General features: G+C 36.9%; 1 protein-coding gene across 1 annotated transcript; it reads left to right on the plus strand.

The window, feature by feature from the left end:
- The first annotated feature begins 10,555 nt into the window (after nt 1-10,555).
- Nucleotides 10,556-16,459, plus strand: LOC120134449 (fatty acid amide hydrolase-like). The gene is made up of 20 exons (XM_039150882.1): nt 10,556-10,700; nt 10,817-10,926; nt 11,057-11,117; nt 11,358-11,548; nt 11,625-11,754; nt 11,864-11,941; nt 12,037-12,184; nt 12,297-12,409; nt 12,498-12,573; nt 12,737-12,808; nt 13,193-13,244; nt 13,793-13,873; nt 13,970-14,053; nt 14,158-14,261; nt 14,455-14,547; nt 15,311-15,379; nt 15,658-15,722; nt 15,815-15,876; nt 15,991-16,086; nt 16,187-16,459. The coding sequence occupies exons 1-20, from the start codon at nt 10,622-10,624 to the stop codon at nt 16,247-16,249; spliced, it is 1,827 nt and encodes a 608-aa protein (XP_039006813.1). The 5' UTR covers nt 10,556-10,621; the 3' UTR covers nt 16,250-16,459.
- Nucleotides 16,460-16,543: the final 84 nt, after the last annotated feature.

Consider the following 16,543-nt stretch of genomic DNA (forward strand, 5'->3'; position numbering starts at 1 on the left):
TGTTTTTGGATTTATGGAATTTGTGTCACGGTGCAATTGAATTTTGGAATTGAATTACGATGGAATAGCTCTGATCAAGCTAACTGGGCCTAATGTGACTCTTGAGGGCCCCAAGATGTTTCATTAGGTCGGCTTTCCTTTGCTGTGTGCTTAGGGTAAGCTATATGGACTTATTGACTTGGGCTTAAGGATACAAGCTTCAGAGCCTATCCTTAAGTCGGCTTTCTTTTTGCTATGTGCATAAAGTAAGCTATATGGAAAATAATTTTGGGAACTACTGATGGTGTACCGGAAAAGGGTTTAAACTATGATTTTCAAAAAGTTAATCTCTTTTACGAATTTGTGAGATTATTGGACTATGATTTGTACCTATTGTGATTTTATGGAAATGTTGGGACACACTGAGCCTAGCTCACCTTTTGAAAATGTTTTCCCCTTTCAGATACTGTTGGTTAGATACCTTGGTTCGAGCACTTGGAGGATCAACATATCTCTTGAAGTAAATCAGATTGTAATGTTTTTATCTGGCAAGTTGACTTTATTTTGGTGACATGGACCTTATTTTAAAATATCGGATTTTATAATGATAACTCTTTTGCTAATACTTCTCGGTTTATTGTGATATTGAATCTGAAGACATGTTTTAAATTACATTATTATTTATTGGTACTATATTTACGAGTTGGATTTTGATAGTATAATTTGTTTATAATTTCAAGTTATTTATAATGTGATTTTATATTGATGGAATAACGGTTTCGAAAAATGTATTTAATAATCATAATGTGATCCACTAGACTTAGTCGAAACGCATAGGCCGGGTCTAGGGGGTTACATTTATTGGTATCAGAGCTTTTGGTTTTTAACCCTCGGACTGTGTATGAGTCCACATTGAAAATACGGTTTTGAAATATTTACAAAACGAGTTACTAAGGCCATGTCACAAAGTTATTAAGATTTTAACTATGTTTGAGACTCCAAGTGCTTATCTAACCCTAAGTTTATCTTCTGTAGTAAACTTGAGATCCATCAAAATGAGTGCTAGACGTGGTCGTCGAACTAGCCGTGGACGAGGTCGAGTGGCTAGATTCGCAGATCCGATCGATGAGATACGGGTAGATCCCCCACCTCCGATAGGTGATCATGCTCATACGACCCCAACGGATCTGCTTCCTGCCGCTGGTATTGGCATGACTACACCGATAATAGAAGCGACCGATATTGAGTCAGAGTCTACCAGAGTTGCTTTGGATGAGAATTTTGGTAGACAATTTCTGCAGTTAATACAGGGAGCAGTCAGAGCTACTGGTGTTGTAGCTGAGGTTCCTATTTCGCAGACTTTGATTGCCAATGGAGTTAGAACTTTTGGGGGACAAATAGGTGGAGCTCCTACTGAAGCTGAAGATTGGCTCCAGGATACAGAGAGACGCATGGATCAGTTGGGTTTGGACTCAACTAAGAGATATCAGGGTGTTGTGGCAATGTTAGATGGCAATGCCTACACTTGGTGGGAGTCAGTGACCAGTAGTGTTCCTACCGATCGTTTGACCTGGAATTTCTTTAAGGATCGCTTTCGGAGCCATTTTCTGGGAGAGCGCTACTTAGCTCAGAGACGACAACAGTTTCAAGATCTGGTTCAGGGAGACATGACTGTTTCTGAATATGAGATCGAGTTCCTGAAGTTGCTGAAGTATGGATTCAGTATGGTACCTACGGAGAGAGATCGATGTCGTAAATTTGCCATTGGACTCAGATACGAGCTGCGTAGGCAAGTTGTAACCCATCAGGATGAGATATTTAATGTGCTGGTGGGCAGAGCCAAAGATGCGGAAGAGGTGGAGGTTTTAGCTTCTGGTAGAGAGCGTGTTGATCAAGATCGATCTAAGAAATTTTCAGGCCCGATGGAGTCATCAGCACAGTCCGGAAAGAGGACTCGTACTTCAGCCCCTCAGAGAAGCAATACACGTTTCAGGCCTGCAGTATCCTCACCTTTAGCTGTCAGTCGAGGCGGTTCCTCGTCGTATTATAATGGGCCCCTTTGTGAGTATTGTGGTAAACAGCACTCAGGAGAGTGTCGTAAGAAGATGGGTCTTTGCTATCAGTGTGGATCTAGTGGTCATTATCGGAGGGATTGTCCTCAGTTAGTTTCGTTTGAGCATACCACTACCCAAACTCCTGTACGTTTGCAGACTACAGTACATACCCCAATTAGAGATCGTAGTCAAGGAAAGACTCGAGGATCAGCGTCCAGGACAGACAGTAGAGCCCGACCTCAGTAAAATAGAGGGCCAACAGCTTCTGAGGCTAGACAGTCAGCTTTAGTTTATGCAACTAGACGTCGTGATGACAGAGATGAGCCTGAGGTTAATGCAGGTACATTTACTATTAATTCTACCCCATACTTTGCATTATTGGACAATGGCTCCACTCACTCCTATGTATCGAGCTCAGTATCTCGAAACCTTCAGATTCCGATCGAGAACACTGAAAATACTATTACAGTTACAAGTCCAGTAGGACAAGCGGTATTAGTGAATAAAGTATTTCGGCGTTGTCCTCTCGAGGTTCAGGGAGAAATTTTTCTCGCTGATCTTATGGAACTTCCTTTAGGGGAGTTCGATCTAATTCTTGGAATGGATTGGTTGAATAAACACAAGGTAAAGCTGGATTGCGAATACAAGCGGGCTACTCTGAAGACTTCAGATGGTCGGACTGTTGTGTTAATTGGTGAACGGCGTGGTTATCTCTCCAATATAGTTTCAGCGATGGAAATTGATCATATGATCCGGAAGGGATATGAGACATTCATTGCTTGTATTTTGAACACCAAAGGTGCATTGTCCACGATCGAGGAGATTCGTACAGTTAGCGAGTTTCCTGATGTTTTTCCGGAGGAGTTGCCTGGGTTACCTCCTGATAGAGAGGTAGAGTTCGAGATTGAGACTTATCCGGGATCTTCACCTATTTCTATGGCACCTTATCGTATGGCTCCAAAGGAACTTAAGGAGTTGAAAGTCCAATTGCAAGAATTATTCGATCGAGGATTTATCCAACATAGTACTTCACCATGGGGAGCTCCAGTTCTATTCGTGAAAAAGAAGGATGGGTCGCTAAGATTATGTATTGACTATCGGAAATTGAACAAGATGACGGTCAAGAATAAATACCCATTACCCAGGATTGATGACTTATTTGATCAATTGCGAGGAGCTACTGTATTCTCTAAGATTGATCTTCGTTCGGGGTATTATCAATTGAAAGTTAAAGGATCTGATGTTGCAAAAACAACCATTCGCACTAGATATGGTCATTATGAATTTTTAGTGATGCCTTTTGGTTTGACGAACGCTCCTGCAGCTTTTATGGATTTGATGAATCGGGTGTTCCGACCATATTTGGATCAATTTGTGGTGGTTTTCATTGACGATATTCTGATCTATTCTCGTACTGAGGCAGAGCATGACGAGCATTTGAAGATCGTTCTGCGGACTTTGAGAGAGCATCGTCTATATGCCAAACTAAGCAAGTGTGAATTTTGGCTTCAAGAAGTGTCATTTCTGGGGCATATTATTTCTGCGCGAGGTGTTCAGGTGGATCCCAGCAAGATAGAGGCTATTATGAATTGGAAACGACCTAAGAACGTATCTGAAATCCGCAGTTTCTTGGGCTTGGTTGGTTATTATCGACGTTTTGTTGAGGGCTTCTCGATCATTGCTTCTCCTTTGACAAAGTTGTTAAGGAAGAATGTGCTGTTTGACTGGGGCGAGGCACAACAGGAGAGCTTTGAGAAATTAAAGGCGGTTTTGACTCAAGCACCGGTGTTGATTCAACCAGAGTCCGGGAAGGATTTTACAGTGTATAGTGATGCTTCACATTCAGGACTTGGTTGTGTTTTAATGCAGGAAAGTAAGGTGGTGGCTTATGCATCCCGTCAGCTGCGGCCGCATGAGAGTAACTATCCTACTCATGATTTAGAGTTGGCAGCAGTAATTTTTGCCTTGAAGATTTGGAGACACTATCTTTATGGAGAGAAGTGTTACATTTTCACAGATCATAAGAGCTTAAAGTATCTTCTGACCCAGAAGGAACTTAATTTGAGACAGCGTCGCTGGTTAGAGCTTCTAAAGGATTATGATTGCGTGATTGATTACCACCCTGGTAAAGCTAACATTGTAGCAGATGCTTTGAGTCGAAAGACGGTATCGGAGTTGAGGTCTTTAATGGCCAAGATGAATTTATATGACGATGGCACTTTGTTAGCAGAATTGCAAGTTAAGCAGACCTTGGTTGATGATATCAAAGCTAAGCAACCCCTTGATAGCTCCTTGCTTTCCATCTTTGAGCAAGTAGAGCAGGGGACAAACTCAGATTACGCAATTGATCAGGATGAAGTTTTATGCTTTAAAGGTAGATATTGTGTGCCTGATGATGCTGAGTTGAGGCAGACTATCCTTACTGAGGCTCATAGTAGTCCATATGCTATGCACCCCGGAGGAGATAAGATGTACCAAAATTTGAGAGAGAGGTATTATTGGATTGGTATGAAGAAAGACATATCTGACTTTGTGGCTAGGTGTTTGACTTGTCAGCAAGTTAAGGCAGAACATCAACATCCATCAGGTTTGTTACAGCCTATCAAGATTCCTGAATGGAAATGGGAGCGTATTACTATGGATTTTGTTACTGGCTTGCCTATGACTCCTTCGAAAAAAGATTCAGTTTGGGTGATTGTTGACAGACTTACAAAGTCATCTCACTTCATTCCTGTGCGAGTAAATTATACTTTGGATAAGCTGGCAAGATTGTATATTTCAGAGATTATCAGATTGCATGGTGTTCCATTGTCTATTATTTCTGATCGAGATCCGAGATTTACTTCGAGATTTTGGAAGGCGTTACATACGGCTTTGGGAACAAGATTGGATTATAGTACATCCTTTCATCCACAAACTGATGGTCAATCTGAGAGAGTAATTCAGATTCTGGAGGATATGTTGCGGGGTTGCGTAATCGATTTTCATGGTAGTTGGGAGAACTTTTTGCCGTTGGCTGAATTTGCTTACAATAACAGTTATCAGACCAACATTCGTATGGCACCCTATGAAGCGCTCTATGGGCGTAAATGTCGCACTCCGATCTGTTGGACTGAGTTGCGTGATAGGAAAACGTTGGGACCTGAGTTAGTGCGAGAGACGGAGGACACAGTCAGATTAATCCGTGACCGTCTGAAAGAGGCATTTGATAGGCAGAAATCTTATGCAGATCAAAGAAGGAAGGATATACAGTTTGAAGTAGGAGATCGAGTCTTTTTGAAAGTTTCACCCTGGAAGAAAGTATTGAGATTCGGGCGTAAGGGTAAATTGAGTCCAAGATTTATTGGACCATTTCGTATCTTGAAGAGAGTAGGACCTGTTGCATATCAGCTTGAGTTGCCTTCTGAGCTAAGTCGTATTCATGATGTCTTTCATGTATCAATGTTGAGGAGATACCGTCCAGATCCAGGTCACATTATTCAGGTTGAAGAAGTAGAGTTGAGACCTGATTTGTCATATGAAGAGGAGCCCATTCAGATCTTGGAGAGAGATGAACGAGTTCTTCGGAATAGACGAATTCCAATGGTCAAAGTTCAGTGGAGTAATCGAGGCCCCTCAGAAGCTACTTGGGAGACATCGGAGTCAATGGAGGCTCAGTTTCCTCAACTATTCTCATAAGGTAAATTTCGAGGACGAAATTTCCTTGTAGAGGGGGAGAATTGTAACAACCCGAATATTTACAAAATAATATTAAATTGAAATTGGAGGTTAATTGTGAAAATTGGTAAATTGTTGGTGACTAAATCAAAATTTATGAGAGTTTATAGGCCATTTTAGAAGTGAAGGAAATCCAAAAACCAAGCCTTGAATTTACCCTAAAACTGTCGGCAGCTTTGATTATAAGCGTACATTTGGTTCTGATTTTCAGAACCAAAATGCTCCCAATTTTCCTTTCCCATACGCAGTTTCCAACTCCGATTCCGACGCCGTCCAAATTCCGATCATCGTTTTAAAACTACCGTTGTGTTCATCATCGAGCGAGGAACAAATCCTTCAAATTAATTGAAGCGAAACGCGGCCAAACGTCGGGAATTTCCAGTCAAAGTAGCGACGGTTTTGTTAGCTCTATCGCCGAGGAAATCTTAAATTCACCGCTGATCGTTGCTCCATTTACGACACCTCCCGCACCATCGTGTTCCTTGTGCCGTTCCGAGTTCACCGGTGTCAACCTTGTCCGCCGTAGACGGCGGCGCGTGAGGAGGTGGTGCAGTCAAAGATTCGGCCGATTTGAAATCGAGCTCTCCGCCGTTCAAAAATTTGAACCGATCGTTGTAAGTATCTCGAAATCGCTCAAAATAATTTTTAGAAATTTTTCCGGGATTTTTAGGGCCCCGGAGGACGCCACACGCGCCGCCGCAGGGCGAGTGGCTGCTGGAAACCGGTTTAACCGGTCTGAATCGGTTTGACTGGTCTGACCCGACCCGACCGTTGACCCGACCCGACCCGACCGTTGATCCGACTCGACCCGACCGTTGACCGTTGACCGTTGACTTTCTTTGACCAAAACTTAAAATGGCTTTGACCGAGCATTTAACGACCGTTAATCTTTTCCAAGTATACCTATCCTGATAGTTTTCGACGTGCCGAATCCGTTTCCGTGGTCCGTTTTGTAAAATTCGAATCCGAAGGTCTCCAAATCTACAGTCAAAGTGGTTGACTTTGACCAAGAATTTGAATTTTTGAAAAGTCATACTTTATGTTTTTCGACGCCCTGATTCCGATTCCGCAATCCGTTTGGCCAAATTCAGACTCGAAATACCTCAAATTGATAGTCAAACCCGAAAAATGCTTATATACTTAAGAAGTTTAGCTTTGAACAATTAAATAGGATTTGGGACTGATAAATATTATTGTTTGAAGGTACAAGAGACTCTCCGGATCGTTCGACAGCTCGACCCAGCTCTTCTAGATCAGTTAAACCACGTGTACCAGTATTCACCCGTTCGAAAACTATAGCAGAGCGTGGTGAAACCAGCAATCAGTAGATTTGTTATTTGAATCTATTGTCGAGGTGCGTTCCCTACTTATTACTGAACTGTTTTATTGGTTTTAATATGTGGTACACCGAATTCATTGGTTATTGTTTTATTGATGCACCAATTTAATGTGACAATTTATGGAATATGGCTGCTATCTAATTTTTGTTTTGAACTGGTATATGATTACCATGTTTTTGGATTTATGGAATTTGTGTCACGGTGCAATTGAATTTTGGAATTGAATTACGATGGAATAGCTCTGATCAAGCTAACTGGGCCTAATGTGACTCTTGAGGGCCTCAAGATGTTTCATTAGGTCGGCTTTCCTTTGCTGTGTGCTTAGGGTAAGCTATATGGACTTATTGACTTGGGCTTAAGGATACAAGCTTCAGAGCCTATCCTTAAGTCGGCTTTCTTTTTGCTATGTGCATAAAGTAAGCTATATGGAAAATAATTTTGGGAACTACTGATGGTGTACCGGAAAAGGGTTTAAACTATGATTTTCAAAAAGTTAAACTCTTTTACGAATTTGTGAGATTACTGGACTATGATTTGTACCTATTGTGATTTTATGGAAATGTTGGGACACACTGAGCCTAGCTCACCTTTTGAAAATGTTTTCCCCTTTCAGATACTGTTGGTTAGATACCTTGGTTCGAGCACTTGGAGGATCAACATATCTCTTGAAGTAAATCAGATTGTAATGTTTTTATCTGGCAAGTTGACTTTATTTTGGTGACATGGACCTTATTTTAAAATATCGGATTTTATAATGATAACTCTTTTGCTAATACTGCTCGGTTTATTGTGATATTGAATTTGAAGACATGTTTTAAATTACATTATTATGTATTGGTACTATATTTACGACTTGGATTTTGATAGTATAATTTGTTTATAATTTCAGGTTATTTATAATGTGATTTTATATTGATGGAATAACGGTTTCGAAAAATGTATTTAATAATCATAATGTGATCCACTAGACTTAGTCGAAACGCATAGGCCGGGTCTAGGGGGTTACATGAACTTTAGTATTGATGATTTTGATTCGATTCAAAAAGTTTAAATTTGAGTTTAATTTGAAAGTTAATAAGTTTAAAATTATCAAGTTCAACTCGAAATAAAGAAATGAAATTTAACTCGAGTTTGAAAATACATGAACTTGAAATATTCTCATACTCAACTTGGTTAAAAAAGCTCGAACTCAAGCTTGCTTTAAACTTGAACTCGAGTTCAAACTTAAACTTTAAATACATAAAATTTTTATGGTGTAGTTAAAAAAGCAACAACATATAAATGTTAATGTTACTACAATTTAATTTTAAAATTTAACATTTTATTAATTTTTTTTAGTTACTCACAAACATTTCGAATTAAATATCAAATAATTTATTACGACTCATTAAAAATTTAAATCAAATATTAACCAACATTTAACTAAATCAAATTTAAATAATTTATAATATGTTCTTTTAATTTATCGCCCCCACTTATCTTACCTTGTCGATAATGTGATGTCTCAACTCTCCCACCAACGTTTCCAACCACTTCAACGTACAACTTTTATTTCCTGACATTTTTGTTTCCCAACTGCTTTATATTCACTGCTGCTGACCCAATAATACAAGTTATCAGCTATGGTTTATTGGGTGAACCAACTATTTGATCATTCACCTATTACTCACTTTTTCGTAGAACATTTTAAAATTATTTTTGAATACTAATGTAATATTATCTAATGACGATATTTTAGTATTATTATTAATATTTTTATAACGAATTATCAAAACAAGAATAAAATGTAATATTATGTATATTTTTAAAAAATGATAATTAAATGACCAAAATAAAAATTAAATAATAGATGAATGATCAAATAGGTAGTTTACTCTCGTTTGTTTTATATATATACATTAAGTTGTCTTTTTGTATATGGTTGACGGAGTATCATAGATATCATTTATACTTTAAAATTATCTCCACTTTGACATATTATATTTGATGGCTTTTAAATTGTTCATTTGGATGAGATTGGAATTTTAACTTATAACATTTTCACATTGATATTGACTAATAAAATATGACAAAATCATAAGATATTTATTTTAAGGTTAATTGTTCTGAATTTATAGATCAAATTTTATTTTTTTTCATATTTTAATGTTTTAATTGAATTATAAAAATATCATTAATCAAATCATTTTGTTATTATAAGGGTAGAACAAAAGATTGAAGAGAAAAATTAAAATAAAAGTAAATTACACATGAAAGAGAAAAATATCATGAAAGTGTAAAAAATTTAAAGGTGTATTTGGATAAAATAATTTAAAATTTTGAAGATTTTTTAAAATATTAATCTTTTAAAATGCACCGTTGTAGACTATTAATATTTGTGTTTATTTTGTTTGAATAAATATTTTTTAATTAATCTGGGGTAAGTACAAGACAATATATGTTCAAAGATAACTCTCAACCTCTCGACATTGAACGCTCACACTCCTGACATCTATAGTGCTCGAACCCAGGTCCTCTATGAATAACAACAATTAAAAATGAATTAAAAATAATTTTTAGAATTATATGAGTTAAAAGATAATTATAAAAGAAGAAAAACAATATAACAAATTAAAAATGTACAATGCGGATATTAAATAATATTTTAAATTGCATGTATTAAATGAATTCAGACTAAGTAATTTTAAAAAACCTAAGGCGAAAATTTGAGTAAGGATTGTTAGTCAAATTCCCTCCTTGAAATACTTATAAAATTTAAAAAATTTAGGATAAAATATACAAATACTCTCCTAATTATAGATTTTGTCGAGTTTTCTATGTTAAAAGTTATAAGATTCTATGTTAAAAGTTATAAGATGATTCGCTAACTATATAGCGATATTTTATTAAATCTCTCAACTATTAAAAGTTACAAAATAACCATACTAAAATTCTTAAATCCTCAAACTTCAAATTACTCATTGATTCTTTATTATTGATGATTTTGTATCGTTGAATTAATCACCCCCTTATTATCATTAATCCCTCAAACCCTATCATCATTTAAATCGAATCAATGAATCATCTATTTAAATAGCGTTTGAAGAAATTTAGAGATTTATAGTTTAAAATGTTTGTAATTTTTGGACGAGGGTGGTTAACTTGACTGTGATAGATCAATTTTAGGGATTATGAATATTAAGATTTTATGTTTTTGAAATTTATAATTTTTTAAGAGATTTTTAAAAATTTAAAGGATTTTATTCTAGAGAAACTTGAAGAAAATTTATGGCGGCAGACGGTTTTTTTTAACGAATTCGACAATATTTTTACATCTAGCCGATAATTAATGAATTGCTATAATATGTCGTTGTCATTTAATTAATACATAAAATACGTAAAAATGACGGTTCATCGAATATTTCTCGCTTTGTAGACACCCAGACCATCACCTTGCTAGTCAACGCCATTAAAGACTTCTTCAAACTCACCCAAAATAGCTTATATATAATTCACCGCTCTCATATGTAAGTCGAAGCTTCATTAGCAGAGATGGGGAACAAGAAGGTTATGGTGCCGGTCGAGAAACTGGACTTGTCGACCGTCAAGTACGAGCCTGAAGTGATCAAAGGTATCAGTTTTCACGATTTGTATAAATGTCTGAACGTCTTTTTCTTCATGGATATTTGAATTATCTGAATCCTTTGGCTTAGAATTTGACAATTTTTAGTTTTGGGTGCTTTGCAGCTCCTCATTTAACGGGTTTGATGCTGAAGCTGTTTGTGAGGATGGCTGAAGCTCCGGTTATAGGTTCTTCGATCATGTCTTTCTTGAAAAAGCAGAACAAAATGGTCGAGGTCCATTTTCTTTGCCCTCTTTCTGTTTGTTTGTGTGCCTTTTTTATATTACTCATCAGTTCGAATTATAGGTACTCTCCAGAGAATTCAATGGTGATTTTTATGTTCTCTTTTTGTCGGTATTTTGCAGATGTTGCAGAACACTGTGATACCAGAAGCACCCATGTTTAAACCTGAATTCCCTCCTCAAGGTTTAGTTTCTCTATAGTTTTGCATTTTATCATGTCATAATTGGTCAATTTGTTGTTCACAAGTTTTGAAATTGGATGCTCCAAGATGGCAATTGGCATGTTTGTATTGGTAATATGTTTGTTTTGGTTATTTTGATGAGTTTGAGAATGAGAAATCTGAACTGAGGAAGAAACATATCAGTAATTTGTGGTAATTCAGAGTTCAGAAGACCAAATGATCATTTGCGCATATCAAACCAGATGCAGAACCTTCCGTTGTCACCACGGATGAAGAACGAAAACCTGAGGATCGAGTTGAATCGGCCTTAAAGTGTCTTCCTCATTATGATCCACCTAGTTGCTGGAGCGGGGATTTGCTTCCATCGTTCCGGTACTGGAAGATTCGTGACTATGCTCATGCTTATCGGTCTACAATTGTGACACCTTCCATGGTAAGTCAACATTAAACACCAGAGAGTTGCTTCCACTCTATTTCTTAAAAAGAAAATTCCACTTTTGGTTTTATAGGTTGCAGAAAAGATCATTTCAGTAATTGAAGAGTGTAACTATCATAAGCCCCCAACACCGTTGTTGATTTCATTCGATGCTGAGGACATAAGGAAGCAAGCTGCAGCTTCGACAAAAAGGTTCGAGGAAGGTATTTGTTCATGAAGCTATTTAATACTCTTAATCCACATATTATCGTTAACAAAGTTCTTCTATATATCAGAACAACTGAAAAAGAGCTGTGGGTGTGAATCATGCAGGAAATCCTTTGTCAATCTTGGATGGGATTTTCATGGCAATCAAGGATGATATAGACTGCTATCCTCATCCATCTAAGGGTAACTAAGCTCACCACTTATTTTAAGTAGCGTTCCTAGAAAATTTCTTGGTCGTTGCAAAGAAGATAGATTGGAATTTTTGTTTTCAACAATAGGTGCAACATCATGGATGCACGAGGTTCACTCTGTTGAAAAGGATGCAGTTTGTGTTTCGAGAGCACGGAGCTGCGGTGTTATTATTATCGGGAAGGCCAACATGCATGAGTTAGGCATGGGCACAACTGGAAACAATCCAATCTATGGGTATATTTGTTGTCCAGCAGATATAAAAAAGATGCATATTTAGATATGGCAAACCATATCAATTTAAGGAACTGATCTTAATTTTTTAACTTAACAAAATATTGAGGTACAGAACAGCCAGAAACCCTCATGCAATGGAAAGATATACTGGTGGATCCTCCTCCGGTCCAGCAGCAATTGTAGCTTCTGGATTATGTTCTGCTGCCCTTGGAACAGATGGTGGAGGTTGAAAAATTTTATTACCTTAGTTGGAATCTTGTTTATTTCATTTACAATATACTGATGTTAGATGCTTAACCATAAAAAAGGGCAGGTTCTGTACGTATTCCTTCATCCCTTTGCGGTGTTGTGGGCTTGAAAACGACTTATGGGCGGACGAGCATGGAAGGGTAAGGTCTTGTTCTATAGGCTGCATTCTGGTTTATGTTTTCTGAATACTTTGTTGGTTATCATGGCAATTGTAAAGACAATTTCTATGAAGTTCAAGAAAACCTTTTTTAAGATGACCGGGGCCCATTTTTTAATTTTTTAATTTTTTTTTTGTCTCCACAGGTCGTTATGTGATTCTGGGACCGTGGAAATCATTGGACCAATAGCCTCAACGGTGGAGGATGTCATACTAGTGTAAAACTCAGGCACTTTTGAATTACAGTAATTTAGTAACATTTTGATGTAATTTCTAAGCAGTTAGACCATTTATAATTTGCATTTTTGGTAAACGAAGAGGTTGAACTTTCTGGTAATGGTGTGAAGATATGCTACTCTAATTCTTCATTTTTCTTGAAAAATTCATGTTCAGCACCTACACCTGACGCATATCTAGACATAGTTACGGATGTATGATCTTCCAAAGACCCTCCAAATACATGAAAAAGTTTGAAAAAAAAAAGTTAAACATTTCTAGTCGAACATATACACGAAATCACACTTGAGTCCAAGAAACATAGTTAATAAATATTGGTAAAGTTGTGTTTTCTTAATCTTGCTAACTCTACTGAGGTTTTTCAGGTATGCAGCAATTTTGGGTTCTTCTCCACAGGACAGAATCTGTTTCAGACCGGTAACCTCGAGAACCTTATTAATATTTGTCCAAACTTTTGATATATTTACCTGTGCTAAATGCTGTTCCTTAAATTCTATAAAGTTTTCTGCGGACCATGTACACTTTTTCATTTTATGGAACCATATAGTCTTTTTAAGTATCTATTTGAATTAAGATAATCACTCTTGCACGTAAGGGTGCAATTGTGTCAATCCAGTGCCAGGCTTGAGCTGGCTCGATTTGAAAACTCGAGTCTCAAAGCTTCATTTCGAGCTCAGTTGAGCTTTAGTTATCATACCCAAGTTGCTCAAGTAGCTTCACTCATTTACTTTTCTACTTTTAATCTTTCTTGCAGTACATTTTGCTGCATATCTAGACATGTGCAAGGGTTTAACCCTCTAAAAACTCCTCAAAACAGGAAAAAAACAGAAACAAATTGAATATATCCGTGTTGGACACATACATGTACCCAATTTCATCCAAGTTTGAGCAACATATGACTGCACTGCACTTTATGTTGTTTGCATCTACATTATTTAATCATTATTGTACTGGTATTTTTGTAGCCTCCCCCTTGTTTTCCAGATTTGTCATCACTTGAGAATGCAACCACTTTGGGATCATTGCGACTGGGGAAGTATACAGAGGTAGTTCCCCTTGTTCTCTGGAAAATACATTGTTTTAAGTAAATATTCTATATTTTCTTTAAGAAATATTTCTCAGTATATAGTTTTCTCCTACAGTGGTTTAATGATGTACATTCAAATGATATCTCGAGTGTTTGTGAAGATGTTCTTCACCTTTTGTCCAAAAACCATGGATGTGAAGTAAGTTGGTTTCACCTGTTATTCTTGCTCCCAATTCCCATTTTCTTCAACTTTAGCATTAACATATTTATGTTAATATGAAACTGATGTTGTTATGTTTGAAGACAATAGAGATAGTAATACCAGAACTAAATGAGATGCGCACTGCTCATATTGTTTCAATTGGATCAGAAACACTGTGCTCGTTAAATCCGGATTGTGAAGATGGGTATGGTTCTTTGCTTTTACCATATCTAACTAGCTAAAACGAGGATAAAGAAAGAGTTGCAAATATTGGGATTCGAATTCCAAACTTAATGAAAGGATGGCGGCATAAACCAACTTAGTTAAGCTCTGTGTTCTATGAAAGTATTTTGGATGTTTGGCAGATAACGGCCTCATTTCCTTTCTAAATTCTGTAGGAAAGGGGTGAAATTAACATATGATACTCGTACTAGTATGGCATTTTTCCGATCATTCACTGCATCAGACTATGTTGCTGCTCAATGTCTTAGGTAAGGCTGAATGGCAATGGCTTGACTTACAAATATGCTGCTTTATCTTGTGATCTATATATAATGCATAATGTTCAAATTCATCCCTAATGTTTAATAAAATAGTTACTTTAGTTCTTTTTTTTTCAAGCACTTTGGCCTCAACGTTTCGTTTCTGAACAAAATAATTTTTGATTGGATGAAGACTGTTAGTTGACTAACGGTCAATGCATGTGGTTGAGATGATAAATCCTACGTGTCCAAAGTGAGGACATGACACATGCCATGTGTCGAAAGTGATGGCAGTGACATGTCATCACTTTAGAATGTGGCATGTGGCATATCATCACATTGAACATGTGAGATGTGCCATATCATCAGTTTTGACATATAACACGTGTCACACCATCACTTTTGACACAACTTTCTACGTCAGCAAAATGTGTTGAACATTAGTAAACTAATGGTTACCATCCAACTAGGGATTAATTTATCCTAAAATAAAACGTTGAGACCAAAATAATTATTTAATCAAACGTTAGAAATATTCTTTGATATCACCCCTCCATAAACTACCCATCTGTTAAATGGATTGTAAACTTCTCAAAAATTAAATAAATAAATTAAAAAAGAAAGTGATCCAACAGATGGGAAAATATTTTTTCCTGATCTTTACAGGGGGAAGACCTTTCACTTTATTAGCAAAAACATATATTAATGATATTTGGGATATTTGAACTCTGGTTCCGCTTTATAATGCGTCCGACTTGTTTTGGCCTTTCAGACGAAGGATAATGCACCATCACATGGAGATCTTCAAGAAGGCTGATGTCATAGTGACCCCAACTACTGGGTATGTATGTTTAGCATTACCAGTTGCAACAACTTCTGTTAATGAATTGATTCAAGCATTTTCTTTCAAGAGTTTAACATTACTGAGTCAGTAGAAAAGATGGGACACTGTGAAAATTTGCCAGATTCCATTTTTTGTGCACGCTTAAGGAATCCAAGCTCTGTTTCTTAGAAATGATTTCCTTACTCCCACGCATTATTTACACTAGAATTTCCAAATGAAAAATCTTTGCACTAGATGGTCATGCCTTTTTTTTTTCTTTTTTTTTTGCACCACAGCATGACAGCACCAAAAATACCACCTAGTGCTTTGAAAGATGGAGAGACAGATATGCAGGTTACAGGTTTGTCATCTCATTATACCGAGAAACTTGTTCATTTACTCTTGCATATTCTAGTTTCACCATTTTCTGATGCATGGTTCACTCTGTTTCAGGTTATCTCATGCGGTTCATTCTTGCTGGTAATCTACTCGGTCTTCCGGCCATTACCGTCCCTGTAAGTGATCTGCATTTCTTTCCTCATTGGCATGTAAATATTCACTATAAACAATCAACTAGAGACAAGGGTGCTTCAACATTCTGCTATGAATTCTCATCATGCCGGTTTCAGGTTGGTTATGACAAACAAGGCCTTCCAATAGGCTTGCAACTAATCGGCCGTCCATGGGGTGAAGCTACAATTTTACGTTTGGCTTCTGCAATCGAGGTACAAACGAATTTTATATTGCTTTCAAGCAAGATATCCTCAACTCTGTATGACTGTATGAAGTGATGCATCACTTAAAACAATCATCTAATGTTTGCAGGAACTTTGTGCTAAATCCAGGAAGAAACCTGCATCCTTCTATGACATTTTAAATATCAAATAGAAGCTGCTTACAGCTCCAAGATGCACGGACTACATTTTATAGCAAGCCCTCTAGCTCTTCAAGAATCTAATATATGATTATTTATCCAAAAGCAATGTTTCTTAATATATGGTTGAATAAGCTATCTGTTATCATACTGATGAGCCATACTTCGAGAAAACTGATGTATCTGATTCTAGTACTTTTCTGAGACCTGCCTAGTGTTATCGACTTCGGTTTTACGATTAGTTATCTGATAAAAGATAAAGGTAGAACTGATAAGAGTGTCCATATTGAAATTTTAGAGTATAACAT

This window comes from Hibiscus syriacus, unplaced genomic scaffold (genome assembly GCF_006381635.1).
Source record: "Hibiscus syriacus cultivar Baekdansim isolate YM2019G1 unplaced genomic scaffold, ASM638163v2 tig00110597_pilon, whole genome shotgun sequence".
In the NCBI taxonomy this organism is placed as follows: Eukaryota; Viridiplantae; Streptophyta; class Magnoliopsida; order Malvales; family Malvaceae; genus Hibiscus; species Hibiscus syriacus.